Here is a 13411-nt window from a genome sequence, read left to right as displayed (position 1 = left end):
TCAGGTGATGCCCTCAGGGAAGACCCGACAGGCAAGAGGCCCGCCCGGGCCCCATAGGGGACTTCCGTCGCCTCCTAGAGGCTCAGCCCCCCCTCCGGTGACCCCTGTGGCCTCAGCACAGGCCTGGCTGGCAGGTCACGGTGGTGTGCACACAAGGGTGAGTGAAGGGGACGCACTTGTGCACGTGTGTGTGCGCGCGCGTGCGTGTGCGGAGGGCAAAGCCAGCCCTCACTTTTTCACAGGCTCAAAGAAAATGCCCAGGCCACACCTGGCATCTCCAGGGTTCAGGACACCTCCCGGTTCACACATCCCAGGAACATAGTCCTGGGTCACACAACCCCGGGAACACGGTCAGTAGGCAGCCAGGAGCCCGTGTCCTCTATGGTCGGCTTGCTACCGGGGGTGGGGGGGGGAGTGGGGAGGACAGGGGGAGTGGGGAGGAGCCGGGGGGGGGGGTAGTGGGGAGGACAGGGGTAGTGGGGAGGACCCAGGGGGAGTGGGGAGGACTGCAGAGGGATGGGGAGGACCGGGGGAGGGGAGTGGGGAGGCTGGAGGGGAGTGGGGAGGCTGGGGGGGAGTAGGTAGGGTGGGGGGGAGTGGGGAGGACTGGAGGGGAGTGGGGAGGATGGGGGGAGTGGGAAGGATGGGGGGGAGTGGGGAGGACAGGAGGAGTGGGGAGGACCTGGGGGGAGTGGGGAGGACTGAAGAGGGGTGGGGAGGACGAAAGGGAGTGGGGAGGACCGGAGGAGGGGAGTTGGGGGGACCAGGGGGAGTGGGGAGGCTGGAGGGGCGTGGGGAGGCTGGGGGGGAGTGGGGAGGACTCGAGGGGAGTGGGGAGGATGGGGGGAGTGGGGAGGACGGGAGAGTGGGGAGGATGGGGGGAGTGGGGAGGACGGGAGAGTGGGGAGGATGGGGGGAGTGGGGAGGATCTCGGGGGAGTGGGGAGGATCTCGGGGGAGTGGGGAGGAGGGGAGTGGGGAGGATGAGGGGGAGGAGTGAAGGGGACCTGGGGGGAATGGGGAGGATGGGGGAGGGGAGAGGACCTGGGGGGAGTGGGGAGGACTGTAGAGGGGTGGGGAGGATGAAAGGGTGTGGGGAGGACCGAGAGAGGGGAGTTGGGGGGGACCAGGGGGAGTGGGGAGGATGGGGGGGAGTGGGGAAGACAGGGGAGTAGGGAGGATGGGGGGAGTGAGGAGGACCTGAGGGAAATGGGGAGGACGGAGGGGGGGAGTGGGGAGGACGATGGAGTGGGGAGGACCGTGGAAGCGGGGAGGACCAGGGGGGAGTAGGGAGGATGGGGGAGGGGGGAAGAGGCCCAGGGTGGGATGCGGCCTCTCGGGCCTGCTGTCTGCTTTAATTGCCAGAAAATGTGTCAATATTTGCACGGGAACTGGTGGCCGGCTGCCGCACTTGGTCAACACGGCCCAGACCCGGTTTCTCCATCTGTAAGGAGGGGTCGTCGCCTTCCCTCTGCTCCTCAGGGCGGGTTTCTCCTCTCGGGCCATCAAATGGCAGCGGTTAACACAGAGAACGAAGCGAACCGTCAATGCCTGTTCATGCGGGTGGCAGTCAGCTGAGCGGTCAGCCACACCATCGGGCTCCGACCCCAGCCGCCACCACGTCTTAGCGCTGCGGGACTCCGGGCTGGCTTCGAGCCTCGGTGTCCTCATCCGTAAAAAGGGCTCCTACCCGCATCTCACAGGACTGTCGCAGGACCCGAGGGCTGCGCCACGGGCTCCGGCCCAGGCCAGCGCTGTGCGCTGTGTCCGGCAGGGGGCGCCGCGGCACCTCCGCCTGGTCGCGGCTCCGCTCGGCTGGACTCGGCTCTCTTCGGCTCGGACCCGCTTTTTCAGATTCGGCTGTGTTCGGCCGCACCCGCTAAGGCCCGGCCAGACTCGGCTCTTGCTCGGTTGTCCTCGGCAGCGGTCGGCGAGAGTCGGCTATGTCCGGCCTGGCTCGCGCCCGCTCGACGCCGCTGGGCCCTAGACTGCCAAGTCCCCTCCCTGGCGCCGCGGTGGCTCCTCCCTGCCGCCTGGGGTTGGGCTTCCCGGGTGGAGGCCCCGAGGCCGCTGCAGAGTGGCCCTGAGGCTCCGCAGCCGGTGGGCGGTGGCGCGGTGGGGTCCGGTTTGGCCGAGACCTGGGCCGTGCCGAGGGTGCCGCGAGCGTGCCCGCGGCCGGTGGCAGACTTTTCCCAGTGCTCGAGGGCGAAGCGGGTGGGCCTGGGTCGGGGAGTCGCCCCCACCCCCACTTCTACCCAGAGGAGGCCAAGGTTGGCTGCTGGATTCCCTCCCACGCGCCTTGGCGGGCTCCTCATCCCGGTTCTGCCGCCAGCCGCCCCGTGGGGAGGGAACCAGTTGCTGCACCTGTTTCCTTTAGCCTCAGTTTCCCCCTCTAACAGTTAACGAACGGGGTTCTTGTGTGGCGGGGCAGGGGGGCCGGCGACGGGCGGGCGTCCTGAGACCTGCGGGCCCTTTCCTTCGCTGGGCCTCTTGGGCGTTCAGTTTCCCCTTCGGTTAAAATGAGATTAAACGCGCCCAACTCGGATTAACACCCTTGGGATCAGCGAGTCCAGGATGGAAACTGAGTCCAGAGGTGGACGTTCCCCCAGGACCAGCCAGTGGAAGGGCTCGGTACAACCAAGTCTGGGGTTCTCCGCGCAGGGGGGAAGCTGGACGAACTGCTGGGGAACGGGACCCTCTGTCCACTGTGGAGAATGGGGTTTGGGAAAAGTGCATGGGCTCCAGGGCCACCCCTTAGCGCGTCGCAGTGGGCCCTTCATCTTCCTCGTCCCCTCCTCTGCCCCATTATCTCCTGAAGAAGGGGGCGGGACGCGTGGGGAGGGTCACAAGCCGCGGGTGGGATGGGACACACACAAGCTACCCGGGACGCCGGCCCTGCCCGGCAGGCGGCGCTCCCGGTTTCCTTTGTTTAGTTTCTTAATTGGTTACTGACCTTGAGCGGTCAGATCGGTGACTTGTCATTCGCAATTTGCAAAGCTGACTCCAGGAATCATGTGTTCTCTTCTATCTCAGTTTTGAGAGGCACACGTCTTATTTTTTAAATTACAAGACGTTTCCTGGCGCTTTGTAAGCACTGACCGAATGTCACTATTTTTATACCTGTTCCCCAATCCTGGGCAATAACCTGGGCGTGGCTAGGAGCTTGGTTCTGAGAGTGAGTCTGTGCCTCATTTTCCTCATCTGTAAAATGGGGATAATACTCAGAGATTTGCCGAGGGATTCGATGAGTTAATACGCGTAAAAAAAACCCTTAGGACAGAGCCAGGTAGGGAATAAAAGCCGTCTTTTGTAAGCAGGGGGAGAAGAGGGCGGTTGGGGAACACACAGCTCTGCCCTGGGTTTCTGGCCTTGGCGACGAAGGTTTTGGCCTTCTGCCTTGGGGTTACACCCTTGCTGATGGGGGTTGTCGCAGAGTGACGAGAGGTATCCCAAGCCAGCTTCTCTGGACATGCGGTCTCTTGGGTCCCAGGGCTTCTGACTCGGGTGTGCATGAGAATGGGCTCATGCCCTTGCCATATTCACGGTGTAACCATGGAGAAGCACTGATGGGTGGCCCACACAGGGTACCCCCCTGGGTGTCCCACAAGCTGTTCAGACGCCCTCGGCCTCGTCGTGTCCCTCTGGCCCAGGGACTCCCGGGCTCAGATGTAGGCAAGCGTGCCCAAGGTCACGCAGCTAGGAGGAGCAGAGACCTAACACTTTTCTCTGCCCCAGAGCTGGAACTCTGTCTCTAAGCTATCTGGCCAGCTGGGGAGATCCTCCGAATGGCTGGGAGACCCGGGGATGGTGCATAGACAAAGGCATTTTAGGCACAGTGGGAGAGAGCGAGAGGAAAAATATTGAAGTATAATACATCTGAGTCTTGCTGTCTTGTCTGCCCTGCCTCCAGCTGTTCTGGACAGAATAAAAGAGGGGCTTTTTTTTTTCTGGGGCATCGGCCTGGCTGGGGGCCAAAGGAGCCGGCCTTAGAACCTGGCAAGCCCAGTCCCTTTCCTGGCCCCGGCCTTCTCATCTGTTAAATGGGATGAGCAGCCTTTGGCAGGGGGCTGCACGGAGTACGGTGCGGGCGCACGAGAGGATAAACTATTCCTGTGTCCCCGAGCTGAGCTTCCCATCCCGTCGGGTCCGTCTTCCCTTCCCTTCCCCCTTTCCTAAGCCAGAGGGCTCAGAGACAGCCAGGAGCTGTCTCCCCCTCTGGTGCTGCTGACTCAGCCCTTTTCTGGTGGCAGCAGCTCGGGGAGGGTGGGGAGGGTGGCTCCCCTTGGCTCCCCTTGGCTCCCTCCCTCTGCAGCCTTGGCTCAGTGCCCTGGGAATGCTGCCTGGGGCAGGGCCACGGAGAGGGCATGGCCAACGTGGACTTGGAGTTTTCTCAGCGGCCATAGTCCTTCAGTCTGCTTCCTATGGGGCCCCCTTGGACCCCGAAATAGGCCTGGAGGGGTGGGGGGGGGGCTCCACGTGGGCTTGGGAGGTGAAAGCAACACAAGGCTAGAAGCTGGGCGAGTCTGACCCTCATTCCAGCTTGGACTCCAGTTTGGCTGTGACCTTGAGCCAAAGCCCTGGGTCTTTTCTGGGTCACAGAGTCCCTGCTGGTTAGATTAAGTCATCGAGTTAGGTCACCTCGAAGAGTCCTCCCAGGCCTGATATTCTGCTGTTTGATTAGCCCCCAAGCTGATAGAAAAAACGGAGGCCCAGAGAGGAGAGGCGGTCAAGGACACACAGCCCCGGGGCTATCCTCTCCTCCAACCTTGCCCAGCTGAGCGGAGCCTGGGGTTTGGGGTCCGAAGCCCCAGACTGAAATCCGATCACCCTCGGGTCTCTACATTTCTGTGCCTCCCAAGGGCAGTAATGTCACCACCTCCGTCTTCCCAGGGCACAGACCCTGAACGACAGCCTTTGCCCCTCAGCGATGCCCAGGCGTGTCCACGGAACTCTAGTGGGGGGGGGGAGCCCTTCTTTTCTGTGGGGTTCTGGTTCTTCATTTGCCGAGTGACCGTGGGAAAGCCCAAGGCTGGGGGGGGGGGGGGGGGGGAGGGGGGGGGTTTGTTGAGATAACAAATGGCAACACCTTTAGGTGTTCACCCTGCAAAGATGAGGTCCAGCCCAGGCAGTAAGTCCTCAACAAATGCAGAATCAGAGGGTGCTGGAGGGTGAGGGACATCTGAGCCTGCCTTTGGCGGGTTCTCTGACCCCAGAGGCTACAGCCTTTGCAAATATTCCGCGGCCCCCCTCCCGCACCAAGCCCAGGCCCACCCCAGATTCTAGAGCTGCCTCCCCCTTCCTGAGCAACTTGTGGGGGGGGGGCTCCTGCCCCGTCCCTTCCCTGGCCTTGATTTTCCAGCCTGCACATCAGGGGGCCTCACTCAGGCCCCTTCCGGCTCCAGCTCTATCGGGCCTCTGAATCAAACCAGACCCCACTGGATCGCCAAAGAGTTAAGCGAAGGAAATCCCCAGCTCCCTAGGCTCCCTTTATCTCCACGGGGATCCCAGAAGCTAGAGAGGAGCAGGCAGGGAGGAGGGGAAGTGGGAAGCCAGCTCAGCCCGCTCCCTCCGCCTTCCCTCCGCCTCCCTCCCTCCCTTCATCCCTCCCTCTTCAGCTTGCTTGCTTGCTTGGCCTGGGGGTCCGGGCCAGCAACAGGCAGACATGGGCCAAGGAGCCAGAGGCTGCCCAGAGGCTGGGGGTCTGTGAGCCGCTGTGGAGGCCGCTGGACACAGGGTGAGTGATGAAAGGTCCTGTAACTCCCTCCAGCAGGGCCCAGGGGGCTGGGGTCAGAGCCCAGAATTCCCTTCCTCCCCCCCTGTCTTCCTAGGCACATCTTGGGTTCTGCTGTCTCCCTCTGACCCTGGCCAGCCCCTCTCGCTCATTCTCCGGCCGACTGAGATCTCAGCACCCCTCACCCCCAGAAGGGCTGCCCCTGCCTGGACACTCACCGGCTCAACTCCGCAGGCCCGGCTCCCTCCTTCCCCAGAGAGCTCCCAGCTCCTGAGTGGAGGCAGCAGGGACCCCCGATCACCCCCGCCCCCCCAACCACAACAGGGTCCCTCACCCTTGATCCCTGCCAGGCACCCTCCCCCAGGGCCAGTCAATGATCACGGCTGTGGTTATTATTACTCTAGTTCAAGGCTGCCTTGCTTCCTGCTTCCTGCTTCCCAGGTTACAGTTCTCTGTGTCTCCGAGCTTTTGACTCCCGGCTGGCCCGGGGCCCACAGAAAGATCCCCGACCATGCCAGTCCTCTGGGAGAGACTCTGCTCGTCCCATCCTGTGCAGGCCCTGGGAAGACGTCTTGTCGGTTGCAGAAGGAACACGTTGTTTTATTTTATTTGCTTATATGGAAGGGTAATTGACATGCAGTGTTAGTTTCAGGCGTAGACGACTACATCCCAGTCATTTGGCAATTCTGTACATTACTCAGTGCTCACCGCGATTAGCATAGTCACCGTTCGGTGTTATTGCAATGTTATTAACGGTCTTCCCTCTGCTGTCTTCTTTTCCTTCTTTTTGTCAGAGTCCTTTACAAGTCAGGCACTTTCCCTGCCTTTGGATCCTTCCAAACAACCTGGGAGGCGGGTGGTGGTTTCTTCTGCTTTTACGTGTCAAGGAGTGGGAAGCCCAGAGAGGTTAAGCCGCTAGCCCAGAGGTCACACAACTTGTAAACTCTCCCGGAATCTCAGGTCCAACCCCGAGGCCTCCCCTGTCCCCAGAAAGTCACGTCTCTCTCTATGACCGGGGGGGGGGGGGGAAAAGAGGGGGTTTTTGCTCTTCTCAAAAATCACTGGGATGTGACATTTACAAATACAAGATGAGGGTGATAATCTTGGACAGAGATTAGGCTGATCTCTGAGAAACTGATCTGCCTGATTGAGCAGAACCAGGAAGCCAGAGCAGGTGGAGCTTAGGAATGGTCACCTCTAAGGAGAGGGGTGGTGTCTCCGGGGACTGCCTGTCCCTCCCCCCACTCACTGCTGTCTCCCAGCCCCCAGAGCTGCTCTTTAAAACCTCTCTCTTACCTCAGTGCTCAGTGGAGACAGAGTAGCATTTAAAAATAATAATAATTTTACCTTCTCTACACGTATTAACCGCACAAAAAAATATTTTTGAATCGTACTAAATGTTAAAGTAGAACGAAGAGGAAATAAACAAAGAAACGCCAGAAGTGTCAAAGCCAATCTGGTTTCAAGAGCTGAGTTTCTGATCCTGCGATAAGGTGCCAGCCCCCAAACACCGCTATCACCTCAAAGGCTCTCTGCCTGGCTTCCTGCCCACCCGGCGCCAGCCTGTCCCCGGTGTCTGCTGTCCCGGCCACTTCCTGCCCCTCTCCTGGAACCCTGGATCGTCTCTTGGCCAAGGCCAGAGACCGGTCTTCATAGCCCCTTGGGCTTCTCTGAGCCTTTTGAATTTTCCGGACCTTCTCAGCCTGCTCCTTAATTCCAATTTACCCCCTTGGCAGCGGATTGGCAGATCTGTGATAACTGACGCAACCGCTGTCCAATGAGTTAACTCCGGAGCCTTCCCTGCAGGGCTTCTGTGTGAGGTCGCGCGGGTTGTTAACGGGGCAAAGGTGCCGAGAGGGAAGGTGGGCTGACGCCAGCCCTTGCCAAGCCACGCGCCCTCAGTGCCGCATTCCTCCCAAAATGACGTCTTCTCTGTATTTGTGTCTAACGCGTCTGGCCAGAGAGTCACCTCCTTTTGCCTGGCACCCAGGCAATTGTATCTCAAAGGTACAAGGGCAGCATTATGGGGCACAGCCCCGTGCATTTTCTCTGACGGATGTCGCTGTCTGGCTGCTAGAGTAAATGAACTTTCCTGCCCCTTTGGCAGGACCACGGTGCCCCTGTGCCAGACCGTGGGCTCAGCCACGCGTCCCCCCTCCCGGAGAACAAGCCTGCAGAATCTTTTGTGTTTGTCCCAAGGGTCCACCGACCTCCCTTATGCTGCCGGGGGCATGTGCTCCCCGGACACGGAGGAGTGGGTGACAAGAAAACAAGCCCCGGGGAGGCGGGTCGGGGGGGCAGAAACAGCATTTCACCGTCTTCCGGGTGATGACTCTTGGGTGGCTGGGACATCTTCCTCACCCTCCTCAGCAGAGGCCTCCAGGGACCCTTGTCCATTCCTGGCCCGTGGCTCCCTAAAGGGGTTTCCCTCCCAGGCCCTGGGTTTCTGGGGCCTCGGCCTGCAGGCCATGCATCGCCGCCAGTCTCTTCGTGACCTTGGAGAAGTTGCTTTTCTGTGTGGGTCTCAATCTTCTCGTCCGATAAGTGGGGGCACGATCGCTCCCTCCCCGAGTTATGTCAGGTGGGCAGACGCTGGGCAGGCAGCCTCCAGGCCGGGCATCGGGGTGGTGTAGATGTTAAGTTAAATATAGTCCCTTCCCCTCCTTCCTTGTTCCAGGTCGCCATGGGGATAGCTGCCCTGGGCCTCCTCTGCACGGTGGTTCTGTTCCCTCTCTTGGTGCTTGGGGTCCCCACCCAGGAGCCCACCTCTGGGGAAGCTGTGGCCTCCGGTCCCCCTGGGTACTGTCGCCGGTGCTGTGACCCTGAGGACTCCCTGACCCCCGCCGACGAAGCAGATGTGTCCTCAGCCTCTCCATCTGCCCTCCCGTACGTGCTGCCTGAGGTCAGGCCCTACATTAACATCACCATCCTGAAGGGTGAGTGCCCACACGTGGCTCAGGCTAGACGGGTCCGCTTGGGGATGGGGAGGGCCTGGGGGTCTCTTCCCGGGCTGGGGTCAGTGAGGTGGAGGGAGCAGGAAACACCAGGACGGAAGGCTGTCCGAGACCTTTTCTTTCATTCGCACGTTTATTGAGCACCTGCTATGTGCCAGGACTGTTCTGGATTCTGAGGACGGAGCGTGAACAAACCAGACAGAGAAGCCCACTGCCACGGAGCTCCCGTTCTAGTCGGGGAGGCAGACAGTGAGCAATAAATATATTACCGCGTTAGGGAGACAGAACGTTGGATGGTGAGAAATGCTATGGCAGTGGTGAGTAGAGCAGGGCAAGGGGCATCAGGAGTGCAGGTAAAGGGGGGGTAGGTTGCATATTAAATGGGGGTGGTCAGTGTAGTTTCAATGAGAAGGTGAGGGAGAAGCCATGTGGATATCCGGGGAAGAGTGGGCCAAGGTGAACAGCAGGTGCAAAGGCCCTGGGGCAGGAGTGGGTCTGGTGTGTTTCAGGGGCAGGGGACAAAAGGAGGAGCTGAAGTTGGAGGCGAAGCAAGGACCCGATCAGACTTGGGCTTCCCCTCTGAGTGAGATGGGGAGCAGGGGAGGGCTCGAGCGGAGGGACCTGATCCCACTTGGGTTTCAAATGGATCCCTCTAGTGTCACACGGTGAATAGCCAGCAGGGGACCAGGGTGGAAGCAGGGAGACCCGTGGGCAGCCCCTGGGGCTGTCCAGGTCGGAGCTGGCTCCCTGTCCTCTAAAATCAGGAAGAGGCTTCTGCTGCTGGGGGCCGCGGGCAGCCGGGCTGGGGCCAGGCCCTAGACCCCCGTCACCTCTGCCTGCGCTGACAACCACCCCAAGAGCTCGGAACTTTGTCATTCCTCCCCCCGCCTCCCACTTTGCAGATGGGGAAACTGAGCCCCCGAGAGGGGAGGAGCTGTGCTAGGAGCACACAGCTGTCAGGAGCAGAGCCAGGGTCTGGCCCGAGGTCTCCGGAGGGCCAGGGCTCGGCTGGCCTCTGAGACCCTCCGGCCCTGAGATCTCACGGGTGAGGACGCCTCCCTTCCTCCACATGGCCCTCCGAAAACCCCGAGTCGAGGAGGACACGCCCGGGCCAGACTTAGTTGCGGGGGGGGGGCGGGGGGGCGCGGGCGGGGTGGACCCTTGACCATGTTGCAAGGCGCCTGGCTGGCGTCAGGGCTCCCGGGTCCCAGCCCCGGCTGCTGGGCACCTCTGCCCTGTGGGTCAGGCTCGGCTCTCCCTCCCTGGCTTGCTGCCTCACTTGTAAAACGGAGAAGGAGGGGCGCCTGGGTGGCTCAGTCGGTTAAGGAGCCGACTTCGGCTCAGGTCACGATCTCGAGGTCTGTGAGTTCGAGCCCCGCGTCGGGCTCTGTGCTGACCGCTCAGAGCCTGGAGCCTGTTTCAGATTCTGTGTCTCCCTCTCTCTCTCTGACCCTCCCCCGTTCATGCTCTGTCTCTCTCTGTCTCAAAAATAAATAAACGTTAAAAAAAAAAAAAAAAAAAAAAACGGAGAAGGAGACCCCCTCCTAAAACCACCCTTCACCCCCTCCTCCCTCGGGGCGAAGAGGTGCTCCGCAAACTGTAAAGTGCTGGGCACATGATGAGACCGTTCTCCGCGGAGGCCGTAGAGCCAGAGCGCTGCGGACCCCTTTGTCCCTGCTTCTCTCCAGGCCTCTCCTCCCAGGGGCTGGGCCCCCCTCCGCCCTTCCCAGGGGTGTGGCCACGGTCCTAGGAGACCTTGGGAAACCACAGGGGCGTGCGGCTCTCTCAAAGGGGAGGGGCTGATGGTGCGATCATCAAATATGTGGGGTCAGGTACCTGGAGACACAGGCGGTCACCTGCGTCTCCTGAGTTCAGGGTCGGCCTGGAACAAAGGCTGGGCAGAGGCGTGCGTGCCCGAGGACCAGGTTAGACGCTGCCGGACCCCAGGGCAGGCAGGGACGGGCCGAGCCTCGCTGGGTGGGCCTTCCCACCTCGCGAGTGCGGGCTGTGGCGCACTGTCCCCTAGGACATTTTGTTGAGGGCCCAGGAGCACCCCTGCGAGGTGGACGTGATCCTTCTCAAGATATAGACAAGGTAACCAAGACCCTGACCGGGAAACGCCCCGGTGGGACATAATCCCCACCCAGGGCCGCCTGGCTCCTACCCAGGGCTTTTCCCTTCGGGGAAGCAGAGGTGTTTTTCTTGGGTTCCTTCTCTGGGTCAGAAACGCAAAGCGTATCCTGCACGTAGCCCACGTCTCCACTGCAGTCTGGCTGGGGGTTTGGGCCTGGCCTCCCAGGGGCCACACCACGCCTTCGCTGTAGGGGGGAGGGGAACAGGCAGGCAGAAGACAGACCCTCCTGAGTCTTGCGTTACCTGCTTCCCCTGAGCTGTGTGACCCTGGGTGAGTCCCTCAACCTTCCTGGGACCGGAGACGGTCATGGTATCTTCCTCAGACGGGCATTCAGGGAGGTGAGGGCTGGCATGCACCAAGGGGCTCTGTAAACGCTGGCTCCCGCTCTGGCCTCCTTCTCGCGTCTTCCGCAAACCCACGGAGGGGCTCCCTTGGCGCAGGCCTGGGCGCCTGCCCTGACTTTCCCCTTCTTGTCCCCACAGGTGACAAAGGGGACCGAGGCCTGCTGGGCACCCCCGGGAAGCTGGGCAGGGAGGGTCCCCGGGGGGGAGCGCGGCCCGCAGGGCACCAAGGGCGCCAAGGGGCAGGCGGGCAGCCCCGGGGGCCCGTGCCGGACGCGCTTCTCCGCCTTTTCCGTGGGCCGCAAGACGGCCCTGCACAGCAGCGAGGGGTTCCAGCCGCTGCTCTTCGACACCGTCTTCGTGAACCCGGACGGCCACTTCGACCTGGCCGCCGGCCACTTTGTCGCCCCCCTGCGCGGCCTCTACTTCTTCAGCCTCAACGTGCACAGCTGGAACTTCAAGGAGACATACGTGCACGTTGTGCACAACGAGGAGGCGGCCGTCATCCTGTACGCGCAGCCCAGCGACCGCAGCATCATGCAGAGTCAGAGCGTGATGCTGGCCCTGGGGCCCGGGGACCGCGTCTGGGTGCGGCTCTTCAAGCGCGAGCGGGAGAACGCCGTCTACAGCGACGATGTCGACACCTACATCACGTTCAGCGGCCACCTCATCAAGCCCGAGGAGGACTAGCGCCTCCAGAGGGGGCCGCTCTGGCCGGGGGGTGGGCTGGGGGCAGGGCGGTCCCCTGCGAGGCCTCAGTTTGCACCTCCGTAAAGTGGGCCCCCGGGATCTGGCGTTCTGGATGGTCTTCCTCTTCTTTTCTCCCCTCCATCACCCCTTTCTCTCCTCTCTTGGACCTATCTTAAGAAGCCCTCTGACCTAAACATTCTAGAATTTTCCCAGCCTTTTAAACCAACACGTCCCGGACTTGAACGTGCATCTGAATGACTTTGGGGGCTGTGCCAAAATGCAGATTCCGATTCGGATTCTGGAGGGGGCCCGTGATTCTGCATTTCTAAGATGTTCCTGGGTGGTGCTGATGGGGCTGGGCTGTGGACCCTGCTTGAGCCACCAGATTCTAGAACTTTCACATGCTTCTACTTTCGGAACATTCTGGAAGCTTCCACAACATTCTCTTCCCAACATCCTCCCATTCTCACATCCCTCTGGGGCTCCCCCTCCTCTGTTCTCTTGCCCCTCCTGGCCCACCCTCCCGAAGGTGCCCGGCTCCCAGGTGCTCGTTGACCCTCCTTGGCCTCTCTCGCCAGCCCAGCGTCCCTGGCTTTCCAAGCTTGGTTAAGGTGCTAAAGCCCTGGTGGGCGTCTCCTGCCCAGCAGCGCCTCCTCTGGCCCGATGCCGCCTTTACAAATGCCACCGGGGAGTGGGCCGGGCTTTGGACCCCTCAGCAGGTCTAGGGAACTGAAGCGGCCAACATTCCGGGTCAATCAGGGGGAGGCTCCTCTGAGCCATGAAGCCAAGACAGGCACCGGGAGAGGCCAAGGTCAAGTAAGGGGACATCAGGTCTTCTGTCCTTTCTCCCCCTCCCAGGGTGGGCCGGCATGGCCGCGTCCAGCCTTCCCCTCCCCCCATCCTGGGTGGCCTGAACCTCTCTCCAGAGGGAGATGGCCTCCGCCCATTGGTGCTTACACAGACCCCGGGGCAGAGGTGGCCCCAGTGGTGGTTTCTGGTGCTCACTCATAGCCAACGGACCCATGGCTACGTGGCTGGGGGCTGGCAGCGGGACCTGAGCAGGTGCCGTCGAGGCTGGTGCTCTCCCAGCCGCCCCCCCAGCCTGACTTCCGCCCCTGCCCTGCTTGTCCAGAGTGATTAAAGTTCGTGTGTCTCTTTGGCAATGCGGGCTGGTTCTTTCCGCTCGGCTTCCTCTGCCCACCTTGGGAGGGTGGCCCGTCCCGGTGCTGCCGGTGCCCCCCGGGGAAGGCTCAAGAGACGGAGCAGCCCAGGGCTCCTCTCCATGTGCTTCCCACCCACCAAGACAGACACCGGCCCCCTCTGTCACTCATCCGCCAGGGCGCCTGGGGGCAGCCAAGCTAGCACGTGGTGGCCACTCACGAAAATGTAGTTACAGTTGACGTAACCCGCGCAGGCTCCCCTCGCAGACTCGACGGGACATCCTGCACCCCTGGGCCTCCCTGTTGCTGTGTGAGATGGCTTCCTGGGTACTGTGTGCGAGAACGAGCTGTGCAGGAGGAACGGCCCCCCGGACTCAGCCTAGCCCAGCCCGGTGGCCCACC

At 61.6% G+C, this 13411-nt stretch overlaps 1 protein-coding gene across 1 annotated transcript; it reads left to right on the top strand.

Annotated features, from left to right (window-relative positions):
- The first annotated feature begins 8280 nt into the window (after nucleotides 1–8280).
- Nucleotides 8281–13012, top strand: C1QTNF6 (C1q and TNF related 6). Its single transcript, XM_042947723.1, is given in 4 exon segments — nucleotides 8281–8311; nucleotides 8408–8666; nucleotides 11301–11362; nucleotides 11364–13012. Coding segments are annotated over 3 exon segments (801 nt in total). The 5' UTR covers nucleotides 8281–8311; nucleotides 8408–8413; the 3' UTR covers nucleotides 11850–13012.
- Nucleotides 13013–13411: the final 399 nt, after the last annotated feature.

The sequence above is a fragment of the Panthera leo genome, chromosome B4 (assembly GCF_018350215.1).
Source record: "Panthera leo isolate Ple1 chromosome B4, P.leo_Ple1_pat1.1, whole genome shotgun sequence".
Taxonomy (NCBI): domain Eukaryota; kingdom Metazoa; phylum Chordata; class Mammalia; order Carnivora; family Felidae; genus Panthera; species Panthera leo.
Note: the sequence above shows the minus strand (reverse complement) of the source record. Positions and strands in the feature narration are given on the sequence as shown.